The sequence below is a fragment of the Euleptes europaea genome, chromosome 13 (assembly GCF_029931775.1).
Source record: "Euleptes europaea isolate rEulEur1 chromosome 13, rEulEur1.hap1, whole genome shotgun sequence".
In the NCBI taxonomy this organism is placed as follows: Eukaryota; Metazoa; Chordata; class Lepidosauria; order Squamata; family Sphaerodactylidae; genus Euleptes; species Euleptes europaea.
Genome location: NC_079324.1, coordinates 11,900,993 through 11,915,916, shown reverse-complemented (window position 1 = coordinate 11,915,916; position 14,924 = coordinate 11,900,993). Strand labels below are relative to the sequence as shown.

The 14,924-nt window shown below is 45.6% G+C and overlaps 1 protein-coding gene across 4 annotated transcripts in view; it reads right to left on the bottom strand.

Moving 5' to 3' along the window:
• Positions 1-13,427, bottom strand: part of LOC130486577 (phosphatidylinositol-binding clathrin assembly protein-like) — an 85,198-nt gene extending 71,771 nt beyond the window's left edge. For all 4 annotated transcript variants that reach the window (XM_056859878.1, XM_056859879.1, XM_056859880.1 and 1 more), the window contains exon 1: positions 13,289-13,427. In XM_056859878.1, coding sequence (XP_056715856.1) covers positions 13,289-13,421 — 133 coding nt within the window. In that variant the 5' untranslated portion in view covers positions 13,422-13,427. The remainder of the gene's footprint in view (positions 1-13,288) is intronic.
• Between the last annotated feature and the right edge of the window lie 1,497 nt (positions 13,428-14,924).

The window sequence follows — 14,924 nt, the reverse complement described above, 5'->3', positions numbered from 1 at the left end:
GCACACTTCAGAATGACAAAACAAAGAAACATTCAAACTAAATTTCAACTGTAGAGAAGACTATCAAATAGAAGGAAAAGGAGAAGTACTAAAAAAATGGAATGAGTATCAGCTACTACAGTTACATAGACTTTGGCTGCTTTTCAGTGAAGGATAGCAGCCAAGATACAGGAAAGGTAGGTTTTGAGGAAGAAATTTGAAGCAGGCACTCCATATCCCTCTGGGAAGGGCTTCTAGGCCTAAGAAGCAGCAATGGGGGAATGGGCAGAATCATTTTCTAGACTAGAGCAAGAAGAAAAATCGTTGTAAAACTGAAAGATGGTACTAGTCAAAAGAATTGTATGCATACTTTCCATTTCCAACAGAGATAGATGGGGATCTAAAACCCAACAATCAGAAAACACTAAGTAACTTCTCCCAGTTCGGCTTCTTTTTCCTTTGCACTTTGGTATGCTCTCTATAATTAATCTCCAGCTTTGCTAATACAAGGAATGCTATTTATTTTTACCCTACATCATCTGCCTTGCAGGGGACCAGAGTGCTCCAGTCAGTACTTAGAAACAGCTTTCACTTATGACTGTTTTTCATACTTCCAAAGAGAGCTCTTCAAAGACATCTTTGTCCCAAAACGCATCTATGCAAGCTCAGGCTTCCATGAACTCTGATTTTCTCCATTAAAACCCATCCACAACTCTGCAGTGCTACAAAGCTGTTTGGGGTGCTCTGTTGTAAACCCCGGCATACCTGCAGCCCAATAGTGACTCAGATATTGTGCAATCCCCAACAATGTTATAGCGACCAATGTTATTGTGACAAACACAACAGCCACCAGAGAGAAGCCACAAGGCTGTTCTACCCTACACCCCAGGTAGAAAATGTTGGAACTATGCCTACCAGCTACAGCATAGTTGTTACACATCATCTGGGTTATATAGTCTCCCAACTCTACGTTCACCTGAGAATGTGAAGACTTGGCTACCAGCACTAGTACAGAACAAGAGCAGGCAGTGCCAACATATGTGCATACTTTCAACATTCTCACATTATCTCCATGCAGAGAAACATCCATTTCCACCCTTTCAAAATGATTCTTGAAAATCCAGCCTAAGGAAAAGTTCTGTGTAGCTCAAATATCTACCTAGTATACTGTAAGCATTGGTTGATCCAAATAAATGTATTGTTTCAGTGATCCTACAAATTTGTTATAAAGAACCAACATACATTGTTTTGATCTAGTCAACTAAACATGCTGGTCAAATAAGCTCACAATAAGAGCTGAGAATGAATCCTCAAGGGCATAATAATCAACTATGGTCACTGGATATTTACTACTTCCTAAAGCATTTACTTAAAAACCAGGACTGGATGCAAAGACTCCCTTCTGGTCACAGGGCAAGTCCCCCAGTGAGAAAGTGACTCTGCTCTGAGCAGAAAACAACTGGATCTAACCCAAATGGCTGGATTGAACCCCAAGACTTTCCAAACAGCTAGACAGAAACACATTGTTTCTAACCTGGGTTAACTACTAGCCAATCTATCACATTCAGGAAACTGGATTGTCTTCGGATTATCTCCACCATAGGGCAAGTCCCATTTGGCCATTCACTTCACTGCTCCATAAGAAATCGCCCAAACAGGAAGTTATTAATTACTGGACAGGCTACGTAAAAACATGCAGGGGACATTTTTCAGCTTGGTGAGTTACAGGCTGTTCAGACATGACATATAAATAAAAACTTCTTTTATTAGAATTTCAAATAATTTGGATACATGCTAGATGTGTTATACATAGCTGAACCACCACCAAGCAGGCATCCCTTCCTTTGCAAGAGCAAGGGAATGTCATCACAATGGCCTCTCATTCTACGCAGGGAACACCACCCGCCAGCCTGCTTCTTCTAGAGGGGCACCTGTGTTAGTCTGTCACAAGTAAACAGGAGTCCAGTAGTACCCTGAAGTCTGACAAGTATTCCTGCATAAATTTGCTTCATAATATGCACAAAGGAGATGTGCCTCATCTATGCTATCAGATCCTGCACAAAATGACAGGGAAGCTTCAAAGGCTCCTGAGATGGCAGCAGAAAGCAAAAGTGAAACAATTTCTCTCCAGGTCAAAAGCAGCACCAGAAAGACCTGTGCCCTAGTTCTGGTTTGGCAGGCAGTTCTCTCTGCACAAAGAGAGGATATCTAAGAGACCTTTGCCCCAGTCCACTCTGTGGGGTCTATTTATTTATTGTATGCTCTGTGTGCCGGCTTGGAGGCAGATCACCCTGTCTGAATGCAAGATGCCAACATCTGGGAAATGGCAAGAGTTAGCCAATCCTGGTTTAAATTCTGAAAACATCAGTCAAGCAATATTTTCTCCCAAGAGCAGTTATTGTCAGAAAGATTCAATAACATTTCAAAGCCCAACATGAACAGGGTAGAAAGTGTTGCCTTTTGGTTGGAACAAAACTCAAGAAAAGTTCAGAAATAAGTTCAGTGTTTAATTTCACCCTTGTATCTGTATCCTTAGAGCCCCGTGGCGCAGAGTGGTGAGCTGCAGTACTGCAGTCAAAAGCTCTGCTCACAACCTGAGTTTGATCTCGACAGAAGTGGGTTTCAGAGAGCCAGTGTTGATTACTGGGGAAGGCAATAACAAACCACCCCGTAAGCATAGTCTGCCTAGTAAACGTCAGGATGTGACGTCACCCCATAGGTCAGTAATGACCCAGTGCTTGCACAGGGGACTACCTTTACCTTTATCTGTGGTCCAAATTCTTCCTCTTTAAATCATCATTTAAAGTTATGACATTTTCTCTCTAAATTCAGACACATCTCAACATAAAATTCATAAAAACTAAGATGCTTAAAACTATCTCCTTCACATAATTAACTCCAGTGACATTAAGGATTCAAGGTAAGCATCTGAATCTTCCATATGTATTCTGAATACTGGCACTTCAGTATATATCCGCTTTCTGACACACAACACAGTAAGTAAAACACTGGCTGCCAAATCCTTTAGCATGCAAGTGACAATGACACCTCTATTATCCATTCCAAAAAAATCCGCAGAGCTCCCAAAATTATGAAAGGGACACACTCCAGCCTCTTTTGGATGCTGAATAACCCTAACCCAGCCCCCCCAACCTTTTGAAGCCAGTGGGCACCTTTGAAAATTTGACACAGGGTGGTGGGCACAACAACAAAATGGTTTTGGTGGAGCCAACCACAAAATTTCAAAGAGTGAGGTTGTGCATAACTCTGATTGTAGCTTCAGGCAGAAACTTCATTTAACAGGAAGAACATATTCTTTAAAATATTTTCTTGCATATACACAGGTATTAAGCTAGCTAAGAAACAATCATCTGGCTGTATCTGTCATATCTCCAGTGGCCAATCAGAAGCTCTGTTACCCTACCCACTTTCTAAAAACACCAGGAAAGCTTTTAAGAGGTGTCATGGCACCCATGAGCATCATGCTGGGGATCCCTGCCCTAACCCTTCTCAAATGGTAACTAAATACAAGGGGATCCTCAGAATTCCTCCAATATTGTATACAGAGAAAGCATCAGTGAATATGAAAACGCACACACATACTTAAATCCTTATTCACATAAGGATCTCTGAATGATTTTCACTGGGTTTTGATTAACAATACATTGAGTTTTTTCAGCTTGTCTTTTCTGCTTCAAGGAGCCCCGTGGCGCAGAGTGTTAAGCTGCAGTACTGCAGTCAAAAGCTCTGCTCATGACCTGAGTTCGATCCCAAAGGAAGTCGGTTTCAGGTAGCCAGCTCAAGGTTGACTCAGCCTTCCATCCTTCCGAGGTCGGTGAAATGAGTACCCAGCTTGCTGGGGGTAAAGGGAAGATGACTGGGGAAGGCACTGGCAAACCACCCCGCAAACAAAGTTTGCCTTGGAAACGTCGGGATGTGACGTCACCCCATGGGTCAGGAATGACCTGGTGCTTGCACAGGGGACCTTTACCTTTTTTTTTCCTGCTTCATTATTATAGGATTTTGGCTGCAAGACATTAAAACATACATAATGATAGATATTTTTAAATAGGCCTAGCAGTGCTGACTTGCCACATACAGAAAACAATGACCTAATACAGTCCCAAAGGGATTCTGCACATACAGGGCTTTTTGTATCAGCGTTAAGGTCCTCTAACAAGATCTAGTGCTACAGTGCTAGGAGGAAGCATCAGGGCCTTAATCTCTACACCCTATATGTAAGCCCTCCAGGGGAACTGGTTGGCCATCGGTTGAAACAGGATGCTGACCTATACTGATGCTGACTTCTACAGATCACCAGTCTGATCCAACAGTCCTTAATTTACAATCTTTGAGTCCTAAGAGCCATACATTTGCAAAATGTATGAGAATCAGCATGAATTAAGTCTTCCGGTGTGTTAACTGGTAATGTTTTTCATGCTGCCAAATTGATCATTAACACACAGTCAGAACCTCGATACTTATCAAAGCCCAGTTTTTGATGAACAGGGCTGAGTGGTTATTTCAGATATTCTGTAAGATTCCAAACCACAGCACCCCTTACAACAGCTATTAATAGGGAAACATGGTAAACATAGTGTTATGTGCGAAAGAACTAAAACACTGTGTTGTTCGAAGAACTTGATATTATTAGAAAACAGATCTGTTCAGATACATAAACTTTATATAAAATTGTAACTCCAGGGCCTAACATTGTAACTCCAGGGTATAAAAGAAGGCCTGTGTGGTACGACACCATAGTGTCCACATCCTCCCCCCCCACCGTGGACCACCAGCTGCCCACAGCAAGTGCCCCTGTAGGGCAAGAAGGAATAGCTCTTCTGCACTATCACCCAGTGACTAGCACGTAGTGGCACGTTGCCCCTTAACATTTATGTATTCTGTACTCTCAAGGCTGCTCACAGAATACCGTATTTTCCGGCGTACAAGACGACTGGGCGTATAAGACGACCCCCCATTTTTACAGTTAAAATACAGAGTTTGGGATTGTCCCGAGTCCGCGGCCTGGGGCCGGCCCTCGGGACTGCGCCCCAACCCCACGGCCACCCCCGGTCCTCCTGGGGCGGGGAAGAAGAGGGGGACGGGGGCGAGAGTAAGGGCCCTCGAGAAGGGCGAGGCTAAAGGCAAGGGGAGGACTGAGCCGACGGCCCGTGGAGGGCGGGGCTAAAGGAGGGTTTGGAGGGGAGGGAAGCCCATAAGGACAGAAGCTGAAGCGGAGGCTGGGGAGGAAAGGGGGCATGTTGGGTGTGCTAGGCGGCAGCCAAAACACCCTGTGCCGGGAGAAGAGAGTGGCCACCCCAGCCCCGGCCAGCCAGCCGCATGCCTGCCTTGCGCTGCCGCTGGAGCACAGCTGAGCACTTCCCTTCGTGCACCCTGGCGCACCTGGCTCTGACTCCGAGCTGGGCAGTGAGCGCCCTCACCGGGCTCGCCTCCCCTCCCTCCTTTGCCGGACATGGACAGAGCGGAGGCGGCTCCCCAGGCAGATTCTCCAGTCCGGCTCGGAATTCAGCATCCGGCGTATAAGACGACACCCGGCGTATAAGACGACCCCCGACTTTTGAGAAGATTTTCCTGGGTTAAAAAGTAGTCTTATACGCCAGAAAATACAGTACTTTTATGCAACTGACTGACAAACAAACCAACCTGAAATGACAAAAAGTAAAAGGCAATAAGCACATTTTAACATAGATATTAGTTTTCATCTGCAAGTACAGGATACAGCCAAGATAAGAAAAACACAGGTTAAAAAAACTAATCCCTATGTCATCAGTTCAGCCCAAATGTATCACAAAAAAATAATAGGCTTTACCTGCATTCTAAATTCAATGGGTAGAGGATAAGGCACATATGCCAGGAGCAGGAATTCCATAGTCTTGGTGTCAGCCATCAGAAAGCTCTGTAATAAGTGCCTGCATTTTGAACCTCTGGAGCAAAATGCGAAGTAGGGTCTCTCCAACTGACCTTACTATGTAGGTTCATTAAGGTACCCCAGTCCCAAGCTGTTAAGATCTTTCAAAGCTCAGAAAGAGCACTTGGAACTGGGCCCAGAAACAAACAGGAAGCTGCTGAAGTTGCATTAAGTCTGGCATAAGATATTCATAGCAACTAGTCCCCATTTTGATCCAACTGAGGTTCACAAGAACTTTTCAAAGGAAATCCACACATAGCATGTTTCAACTGTCCATTCTAGAAGTCACTGGAGCATGGGTAAGAGTGGCCAGGTCATACTTTTAGGAACGACCACAGCTGGAGAACAGTACTCTATTTCAATGGCAAAACCCAGGCCTGAAACCATATTTAAGAAGGATCAAGATAATGTTTCATCCAATAAATCCTGCAGTCAAGAAGCCTCCTTAAGTGGATCTGGTACCAGCCCCACCCTTCTTCCACCACTGTAGGAGCCAGTTTCCCGGGATGTTCCCAGCAGTCAGGTGGTACAAGAGTCAAACACACTTGTGGTTGGCCTCACTTCTCCAAAATCTTGTCCACATTCTCAAGTTGTACATACTCAAAAAATTCCCTTCAAATCCAGACAAGCAGAAGCTGTGGATTTGACTTTGTACCTAATGTGGCATTCAAGCAGAAGATGCAAGTAAATTTAGCTGTGAAATGTTTATCAGATTAGTCACAATCACAGTTAGCTTTCAACATCTCCCCTTCCCCCAACCTGGTGGACCGATATGAAGCAGACCGCTAACCATTCGAAAAAAGCTCTACTGCACAACATCTATCAGACACAACAGTGGCAGATAACTAGGATTCTGCTGCTGCCATCACCGTGGCAATGTAGGCCCTCAAATGGGCTTTAGCCTGTAAATGGCCAGACTTGGTCAAGTCTTTCCCCGCCACTCTAGTCACGGTCCCTGCGGTTTAATTGCCCTCAGCTTCCTGGAGAACCACAAAGTTGAATGGGCCATGAAATCATGCAGGACACTTTAGCCATCATGGATGGCTAATAGCCATTGACAGACTTAACCTCCCATGAATTGCCTAATCCCATTAAAGCCACCTCAACTAGTAGCCATCACTTCATCTTGTGACAGCAAATTTCTTCAATTAAGTCTGCATTGAGTGAAGAAGTACTTTCTTTTATTTATTCTGAATCTACTGCTAATCGATTATATTTGATACTCTAGGTTCTTGCATTGTAGGAAGATGGGTAAAAGCTTCACACTTTCTCAATTATCCATGCATATTTTTGTATCACATTGGCCCTTAGGTGTTTTTTTCCTAAACTAAAACCCTAACTCTCTAGCCCTTCCTGGTAGCGTAGGTGCTCCAATTCCGTAATCTTTTTGCCTTCCCTTTTCTAAATCTACTATAACCTCCTTTTGGGGGTGGGGTAACCAGAGCAGTACACAGTCTTCGAAATGTAGCATAAATTCATATACAGCCACAATGAATCTGGCAGTTTTGTTCTTAAAAGATAAAGGTTGGGAAAAGGCCAAACTACCCCCAATGTTCTACATTTAAGACGCATGCTGAAAAAATAGCAGCAATTGACACTGAAAAGCTTCTCTGTAGATAACAAAAATAAAAGGTCATTCTTCAAAGCATTCAAGATTGACAAAATCGTGATTTTGTTCTCAACCTGGGAGGCAGTCAACCAACTGATTCTCTTATACGAAGTAATCCTTAACAAAACTAAGCCCCAAGAACCTTGCTGTGTCCAAGTACCACTTACTGCAAATGGTATGGAAATTTCATGATGTGCATGTATGGGGTTTCAGCCACAGCACTTTGAAGTTTGCCAAAGACTTCTCATTGATTTTGCTGGGTTTTCTGATCAGGTCCTCTCTTGTGCATTCAAATCAGAATAGCCTTCGCTAGTTCAATACTTTTCTTTTTACCACAAGGATACACAACTGGCAGACTCCTGCTTTAGATGGTTCAAAAAATGAAAGGATGATCATACAGCTTAGTCCCTGCTGTAGGGTGGAAGCAAACACAAGGGAAATCTTTGTATAAATTCAGAACCTGTGATCCACAAACGTGTATCAGCTGTGAGGCTTTTTTTTACCCCCGTTAGTACCAAAGCAACAAGTCTGAAAAACAACTATACAGTATCTATGGGGGAAAGCACAGAACTGCTTAGTAATCTCTTTGCAACAAATTTCCCACTGATTTCAGTCAACCAGATTGGAGCATCAACAGCCCTTATACAGCTGTCCTTAAACAAATGGCATTTCCCAAAGAAAGAAAACAGAGAAAATTAAACACTTTGTAGTTATTTTCTTCTACCCTGAAACCCATGCATGATGTATAAGAAGGCATAACAACACATAACAGCTCCTACTGAGCCTCATTACAGTTGTATGGGGGGTTAGTCTGTTACTCTGTTAAGGCTGCAACAGACTAACAGGTTTATTGTAGCAGAAGCTTTTGCAATAGAAAGCTAATATCATCATATTATGAAGCGTTACCTGCAGCTGGTAGACAGGTGTGTGTTTGTATATATGTTATATACACACATGGCTACAAAGAAAAAAGCGTGGGGGTGGGTTTATAAAAGCAATTCAAAGACAGGTATATGCAAAACGCATATGAAAATATGATCCAATTGAAAGAGTAAAGATATTTCTATCACAATGACTGCAGACCACTCACAACCAGTAAAAGCTGGCAAAGCAAATTACATTGTGCAAAGTATACAGCCCTAACTATGAGTAACCTAAAGTTTGATAGTTTCATGCTGGAGTCTCCCTTTAAAACGTCTTCTGTGGAACATAACAAGTATGTTTCCAAGTGTCCAGGGACACTAAGATGCCCACTCTTAACTGAAGAAAGAAATCTTGTTTGCTTTTCGCAATGTCATGAGATTACATCACAGACTGAATGTTAGCAAATGAGCATGCAGTCAACTAACTGGGTTTTGATTACTGATACTTCCAAAACTATTGAGTAATGCTGTGCTGCCACTGCATTGCTGTATCCTGGTACATTTTAGCTTACTGATCTTAAGCTCATATCTGAACTTTAGTCTATCATAGGTAGCAGCAGAAGGCGGGGGGGGAGGGAGAGATAACTTCTGATCACAGATAGAAAATATCTTGAGGCTGTGATGACTGAAGATGAGACACTCGAACAGCTCCCCAAAACTCAAGAAACAATATACTTGTTAGCCTGTCAGGTGTCAGCCAGATCTCTGATGCTGTTGCTGCCAGACTAAACGTGGCTGTCCCTCTGGAACCAGGCAATTTTGATGTTCCAGTCAATTTTCACTCCGTTTCATGCTTAAAACTATCCTGAACACCATTTTTCAAAAGCAAGCAGGCAAGCTAACTTTTGATCTAAAATTAGCATAACTTCTCAGAAGCTTTTGTGATAGAAAGCTAATATCATCATATTATGAAGTGTTACCTGCAGTTGGTAGACAGGTGTGTGTTTGTATATATATTAAATACACACATGGTTACAAATAAAAAAGTGGATCAGAGAGGTGGATTGTCCAAATAACAAAAAGCAGTATTCAAAGGACTCAAAGAGCAACCTCACATTAGCACTGGTTAGACCACTAGCTACAGTAACAACTGCACAATTCCTCAAGCTTCATAAACCGCTCATCTATAGAAGACCTCGCTTTTGAACCTTCGTCTTCATGAGAAGTCACATATGATATAACCAGCATAGTATGGTGGTCAGAGTGTTGGACTAGAATCTGGGAAACTAAGATTCAAGTCATCACTCTGCCATTAAACTTCCTTGGTGACCTTGGCCCGCTCTCTTAATCTCACATACAGAGTGATTATAAATAGGAGAAGGAAAAACCATGAGCTCCTTGGAGTAGAGGTGAAATAAATAAGGACTAGATAGTTAAATAATGGAATGAAGCTATACACTATAGGTTGGTTGCCAGAACTTACTGGAGTGGATGGACTAAGAGGACATTGTGGGAAGCATCCTAAGTCAACACAAAACCCGAAAATGCTAAATAATATATTTGGTAAATAATGTCAACAAAATTAATGAATGCTCAAGTGCCTGATATTAGCCACAGTGCCCTTACATTCAGTGGCCAGAATGCTGGAAACTTGTATTACTGTTCAATAAGCAGTTGGCTTGAATACTGCCAGCCTGCTTTCATTTACATCTGAATACAAAAAAGACTAGACAATGATGTTTTCATTTGTTTGTTTTTAAATGAAAGCTGAAAACAGAGGGAAGAGTGCTAGAATATACCAGAGAAGTCCAGCCTTCTGAAGTTCTGTGGCTACAGCCATTACCTGACTTTATCTATTTGCAGAAATAGGATCCAAGAATGCATAAGTAAAGAAGGACATTCACACAGAATTATTTCACTGCAAAATAAAAATCCATGTAAATGGCACATGGCTCCTTCATTCTATGGTAGGAAGGAGTACCAGCAGAAAGCCAGGGGGATAAGATCCTAATTGAGAGGAGTCTGCCTCCACAGTAACAGAATTATACCCAGTGAAGAGCAGAAGGGCCAACTAACATTTTACTATACTCACAAGGACAACTTAATTTCACATTAACATGGTTCCTCTGTGTCAAGAGACAACCATCAGCCTCCTGAGAAGTCAGATTATTGCAATGCACCTTGTCTAATGAAATAAGAAACAAGATGTACTAATGAAATAGCAATAGCTGCATTTAGAACACCCTGAAGTGCTGCAGAAATGCTAAGTGCTTCACAGACATTATCACCATAAACCCTGCAACAATCCTGAAGGAGGGCCAGTATTAGCCCTGCATTATTTAGTGGCTTGCCAAATGCCACCCAGGGCACTTGTAGCTAAGATAAAAATTTAACCGGAGGATTCCTGGCTCTTTCTAAACCAGCTTTGGAATGAAAACTTTCTTCTTTCAAGACAGCCGTTTTTAACCATATATAAAAAACAAGCTGAATGTTAGAGATTATTTTTTGCTGCTAAGCCAGAAGCAACCAGACCCAGTATCTTATCTGGTCGAAGTGTTAACAGAAAGGCTTCAGACCTCAGAGGCATCAGGTCAAGAATGCTCTTTATTTGGAGGCAAATTCCATTAGGATGAGAGTCATTTGGCTGAGTGTTCACTCAACTGACCTTTTAAGACCAGACACACTTTTAAATTCGGTTATTTGTAAGAAACAGTGTAAAAAAATTTTGCAGTGAAAAGGGAGGAAGAGATTATTGATGTTTTACTCATTGCTTTAGAAGCAAAAGAAGAACCACCATTAGACTGCTTTATACATTGTGCTTTTAGTAATGAATAAGGCAACTCCAAGGACTAGACATGGCACAGACAAATCCTATTCCATGGACAGCTTTTACACGACAATGGGGAAAAAACTAACCTCCCTCACACCTTTCCTTTATCCCCCTGCAGAATATTGGGCTTCAATTTCACCTACATGCAGATCCTGCCTTGACATCAAAAAACAGAAGAAAAGTGAATTACCAGATGCAAAGAAAGTCGCAGCTCCAATGCCTCAGTTTTTCAACAGAGGATGTTTCAGCAGGTGCACCTTCCCTCACCCCACTGTGACAAGCTGCACCCCCTGAAACACTATCTTCTGGCACAAAACTGCAGGAGCCCTGCTTCTGGTTACCCTGGAGGGAACAGGCAAAAGGTGGTACAAAACTGGAAGGTGGAAATGGGCAGTAAAGAATATAAATTGGATCCTGTGTCACAGAAGGGGATTAAAAGTGGGCAGCAAATCAGATAAGAGTGGACTACTGTTACCAAATTTATCAGTTGTCAGAGCCTCCACACACACACCCAACCACCATTTTTGACAACTGTTGCAATGCCTTCAGAGTCCCACTCCTGCTGGAAACATTTCTTATATGAGCAAGAAGTAAAGCCACAATGAGCTATCCAGTAACATCAAAAAATGTCAGACAGTGGCAAAGATGACAAGCCTGCATCCCCTCCAGGAACACTATGGAGAAGAGCTGCTGTGCCCATAAGTACTAACATCCTGAAACAGCAGGACAGAAGTACTCCTGGCTGAGAAAGAAAAATAACTTCCTTGCTTGCTAGCCTTCGATTCAGTGGGGCTGAAACAAACCTTGCCTGGTTTGCAGGCAAATGCTCGACTCCAAACTTAAATTACCCCGCTAGCCAATGTGCTTGTTTTCAACCCCCAAACAAAACCATCCAGCTCGCCAGTGCGTGTTTCTTCATCTCCACCAATGACTCAATCTCAGCTCGGTGTGCCAAGATACAATGAACCCCAGTCGCCCAGGGCGTTTCAACACCCACCCCTCACACGAGCCCGTCCTGCCTGGTTCGCCAGTCGCATTCTGACCCCCAAACTGAACCCATCCAAACCACCCCACCGTTGTATACTTACACCCCCCCATTAAGGAATCCAGATTGCCAGGGCGCGCGTGTGAACTCCAGTCCACAAAACTGAAACTACCCCTACCTCTTACAAGCCCCCCAACTAAAAAAAAACAAAAAAAACCTTCCTTAGTTTCCTAGCTGTACCTGTAGCACCTGAAAGACTCACAAAAATATTTTCTGGCAGGCTTTGTGAGCCACAGCTCACTTCTTCAGATACAGCCAGAATGACTTGGAAGAAGTGAGCTGTGACTCACGAAAGCCTGCCAGAAAATATTCTTGTCAGTCTTTCAGGTGCTACCGGACTCTTGCCCTTTTCTACGACTGCAAACAGACTAACACGGCGACCCACAGTGAATTATTCCCATACAAGTTAAAGCTCCTACCCTACCAGACAATATTTTTGTGAGTCTTTAGGGTGCTACTGGACTCTTGCCCTTTTCTACGACTGCAAACAGACTAACACGGCGACCCACAGTGAATTATTCCCATACAAGTTAAAGCTCCTACCCTACCAGACAATATTTTTGTGAGTCTTTAGGGTGCTACTGGACTCTTGCCCTTTTCTACGACTGCAAACAGACTAACACGGCGACCCACAGTGAATTATTCCCATACAAGTTAAAGCTCCTACCCTACCAGAAAATATTCTTGTGAGTCTTGAAGGTGCTACTGGACTCTTGCCCTTTTCTACTGCTGCAGACAGACTAACAGGGCGACCCACTGTGAACTAGCCGTACCTGTCCAGCTTGCCTGGGCATGCTTAGGGCTCCCTCCCCAATGAAGCAGCAGGGGCTGCTATTGCCCCTCCCCCATGTGAACCCCCCCCTCCCAGCTTGGCTCACCTCCTTTTCTCCCCCGCCGCCCCCCCCCAAAGCCAGGTAGGTCACGAGCAGAGCAACGCACTCCCCCCACCCCCCAATCCCGCTGCGGCGGTGCCGGCTGCCGCCCCCCCCCCACCGCTGTCAAGCCCGGGCCGGGCCGGGCGGCGGCGACTCACAGTCGAGGTGCTTCTTCTTGGGGCCCATGACTTCGTGGGTCGTGGCCTTGCAGACGGCTTTGGCGACGGCCGAGCCGGTGACGCTGTGCTGCGCCGCCGTGATCCGGTCGGTGATCGACTGGCCCGACATCATGGTCGCGGCCCCGGCGTCGCCCTCTGGGCCCCAGCAATGGAGAGAGGCGAGCGGGCGAGGAGGAGGAGGAGGAGGAGGGATTTCCCGACGCCCAAGCGGAGCACAACCCCCCCTCGGGAGGGGGAGCAGGAGGAGGAGCGCCGGCCGCCGCCCCGCCGAGGCCCGGCCCAGTCGGCCCGGCCCCTGCCGGCGCCCGCGGGCACTGCCGAGGGGTTCAGGCCAGGCCAAGCGGAGCCCACCCCCGGCGGGCGGGCAGGGCAGGCCGGGCGGCAGCGACGCCGCCTCCCTCCACCGCCGGCTCCCCTTCTCGCCGGCCTGCCGCCCTCCCCCGGCTCTGCCCGGCTTCTGGGGGGAGCCCCTTCCTCGCCCCCGCTCCGAGCCACGCTCGCCTCTCCCCTCCTTCCTTCCCTCCTCACGTTCCCACTCCCAGACAAAATGGCGGCGGGGCGGCGTCGTCAGGTGACCCGGCGGCCGCCATGGCGCTCTCCCGCCCCGCCGCCAGCCAGTCAGTCAGGAATCCAGTCAGCCCGCCCGCCCCTCCCCCACTCCCCTCAGCCGCACCGGCCCCTCCCCCACTCCCCTCAGCCGCACCGGCGGCCTCGACCGCGGGGCTCCCGACCCCCCTCAGGCCCGGGGGCTGCTTCCCAGGGGGGGGTGTGGAAAGGAATGAAACGCCTCTCTCTACCCCAGCGTCTGGGTGAGCCCGAGGGCCCCGTTCACACGTGCGAGGGGAGGGTGGCTGCTCCAGGCCGACCCCGTTAGTTGGGAATGGGTTCACGCCGGAGTAACTCGGCGAGGAGCCTATTGCACCGTGAGGGGGAAGAGGCCGCGGCCATGCGGACTGCAGGAGTTTGGGTGTTGCTATTATTGTTGTTGTTATATCTAGGACACCTCAAAAAGTAGCACAACGGGAGGGACACACACACACCCCAACGCACCTTAACATAGATTGGTTTGGTTCTTGTAGGTGATCCGGGCTGTGGGACCGTGGCCTTGGTCTTTTCGTTCCTGACGTTTCGCCCGCAGCTGTGGCGGGCGTCTTCAGAAGAGGAACACTGCAGGACAGTGTCAAGGGTGTAGGAAGAGTAATCAATATAGTCAGAAGGGGGTTGGGTTTGAGCTGAATCATTGTCCTGCAAAATGTGTTAATGTGTGAAATCCAAAGCTAATCCGCATGGCTATTGTTGACTGTAGTCTTTAGCATGGCTATTGTTGACTGTAGACCTCCAGACTAACAAAGACTACAGTCAACAATAGCCATGCTAAAGACTACAGACTATTAGCTGTGGATTTCACACATTAGCAGATCACTTCAGGATACAATGGACCCATATTAACATACCACACCCTCATTAGCACATTATCTTGATACTTACAGGACAATGGTTAGCTCATTACCTTTGATACTTTTTTGCAGGACAATGACTCAGCTCAAACCCAACCCCTTTCTGACCATATATTACTCTTCCTACACCCTTGACACTGAGAGACACTGACCTTCAG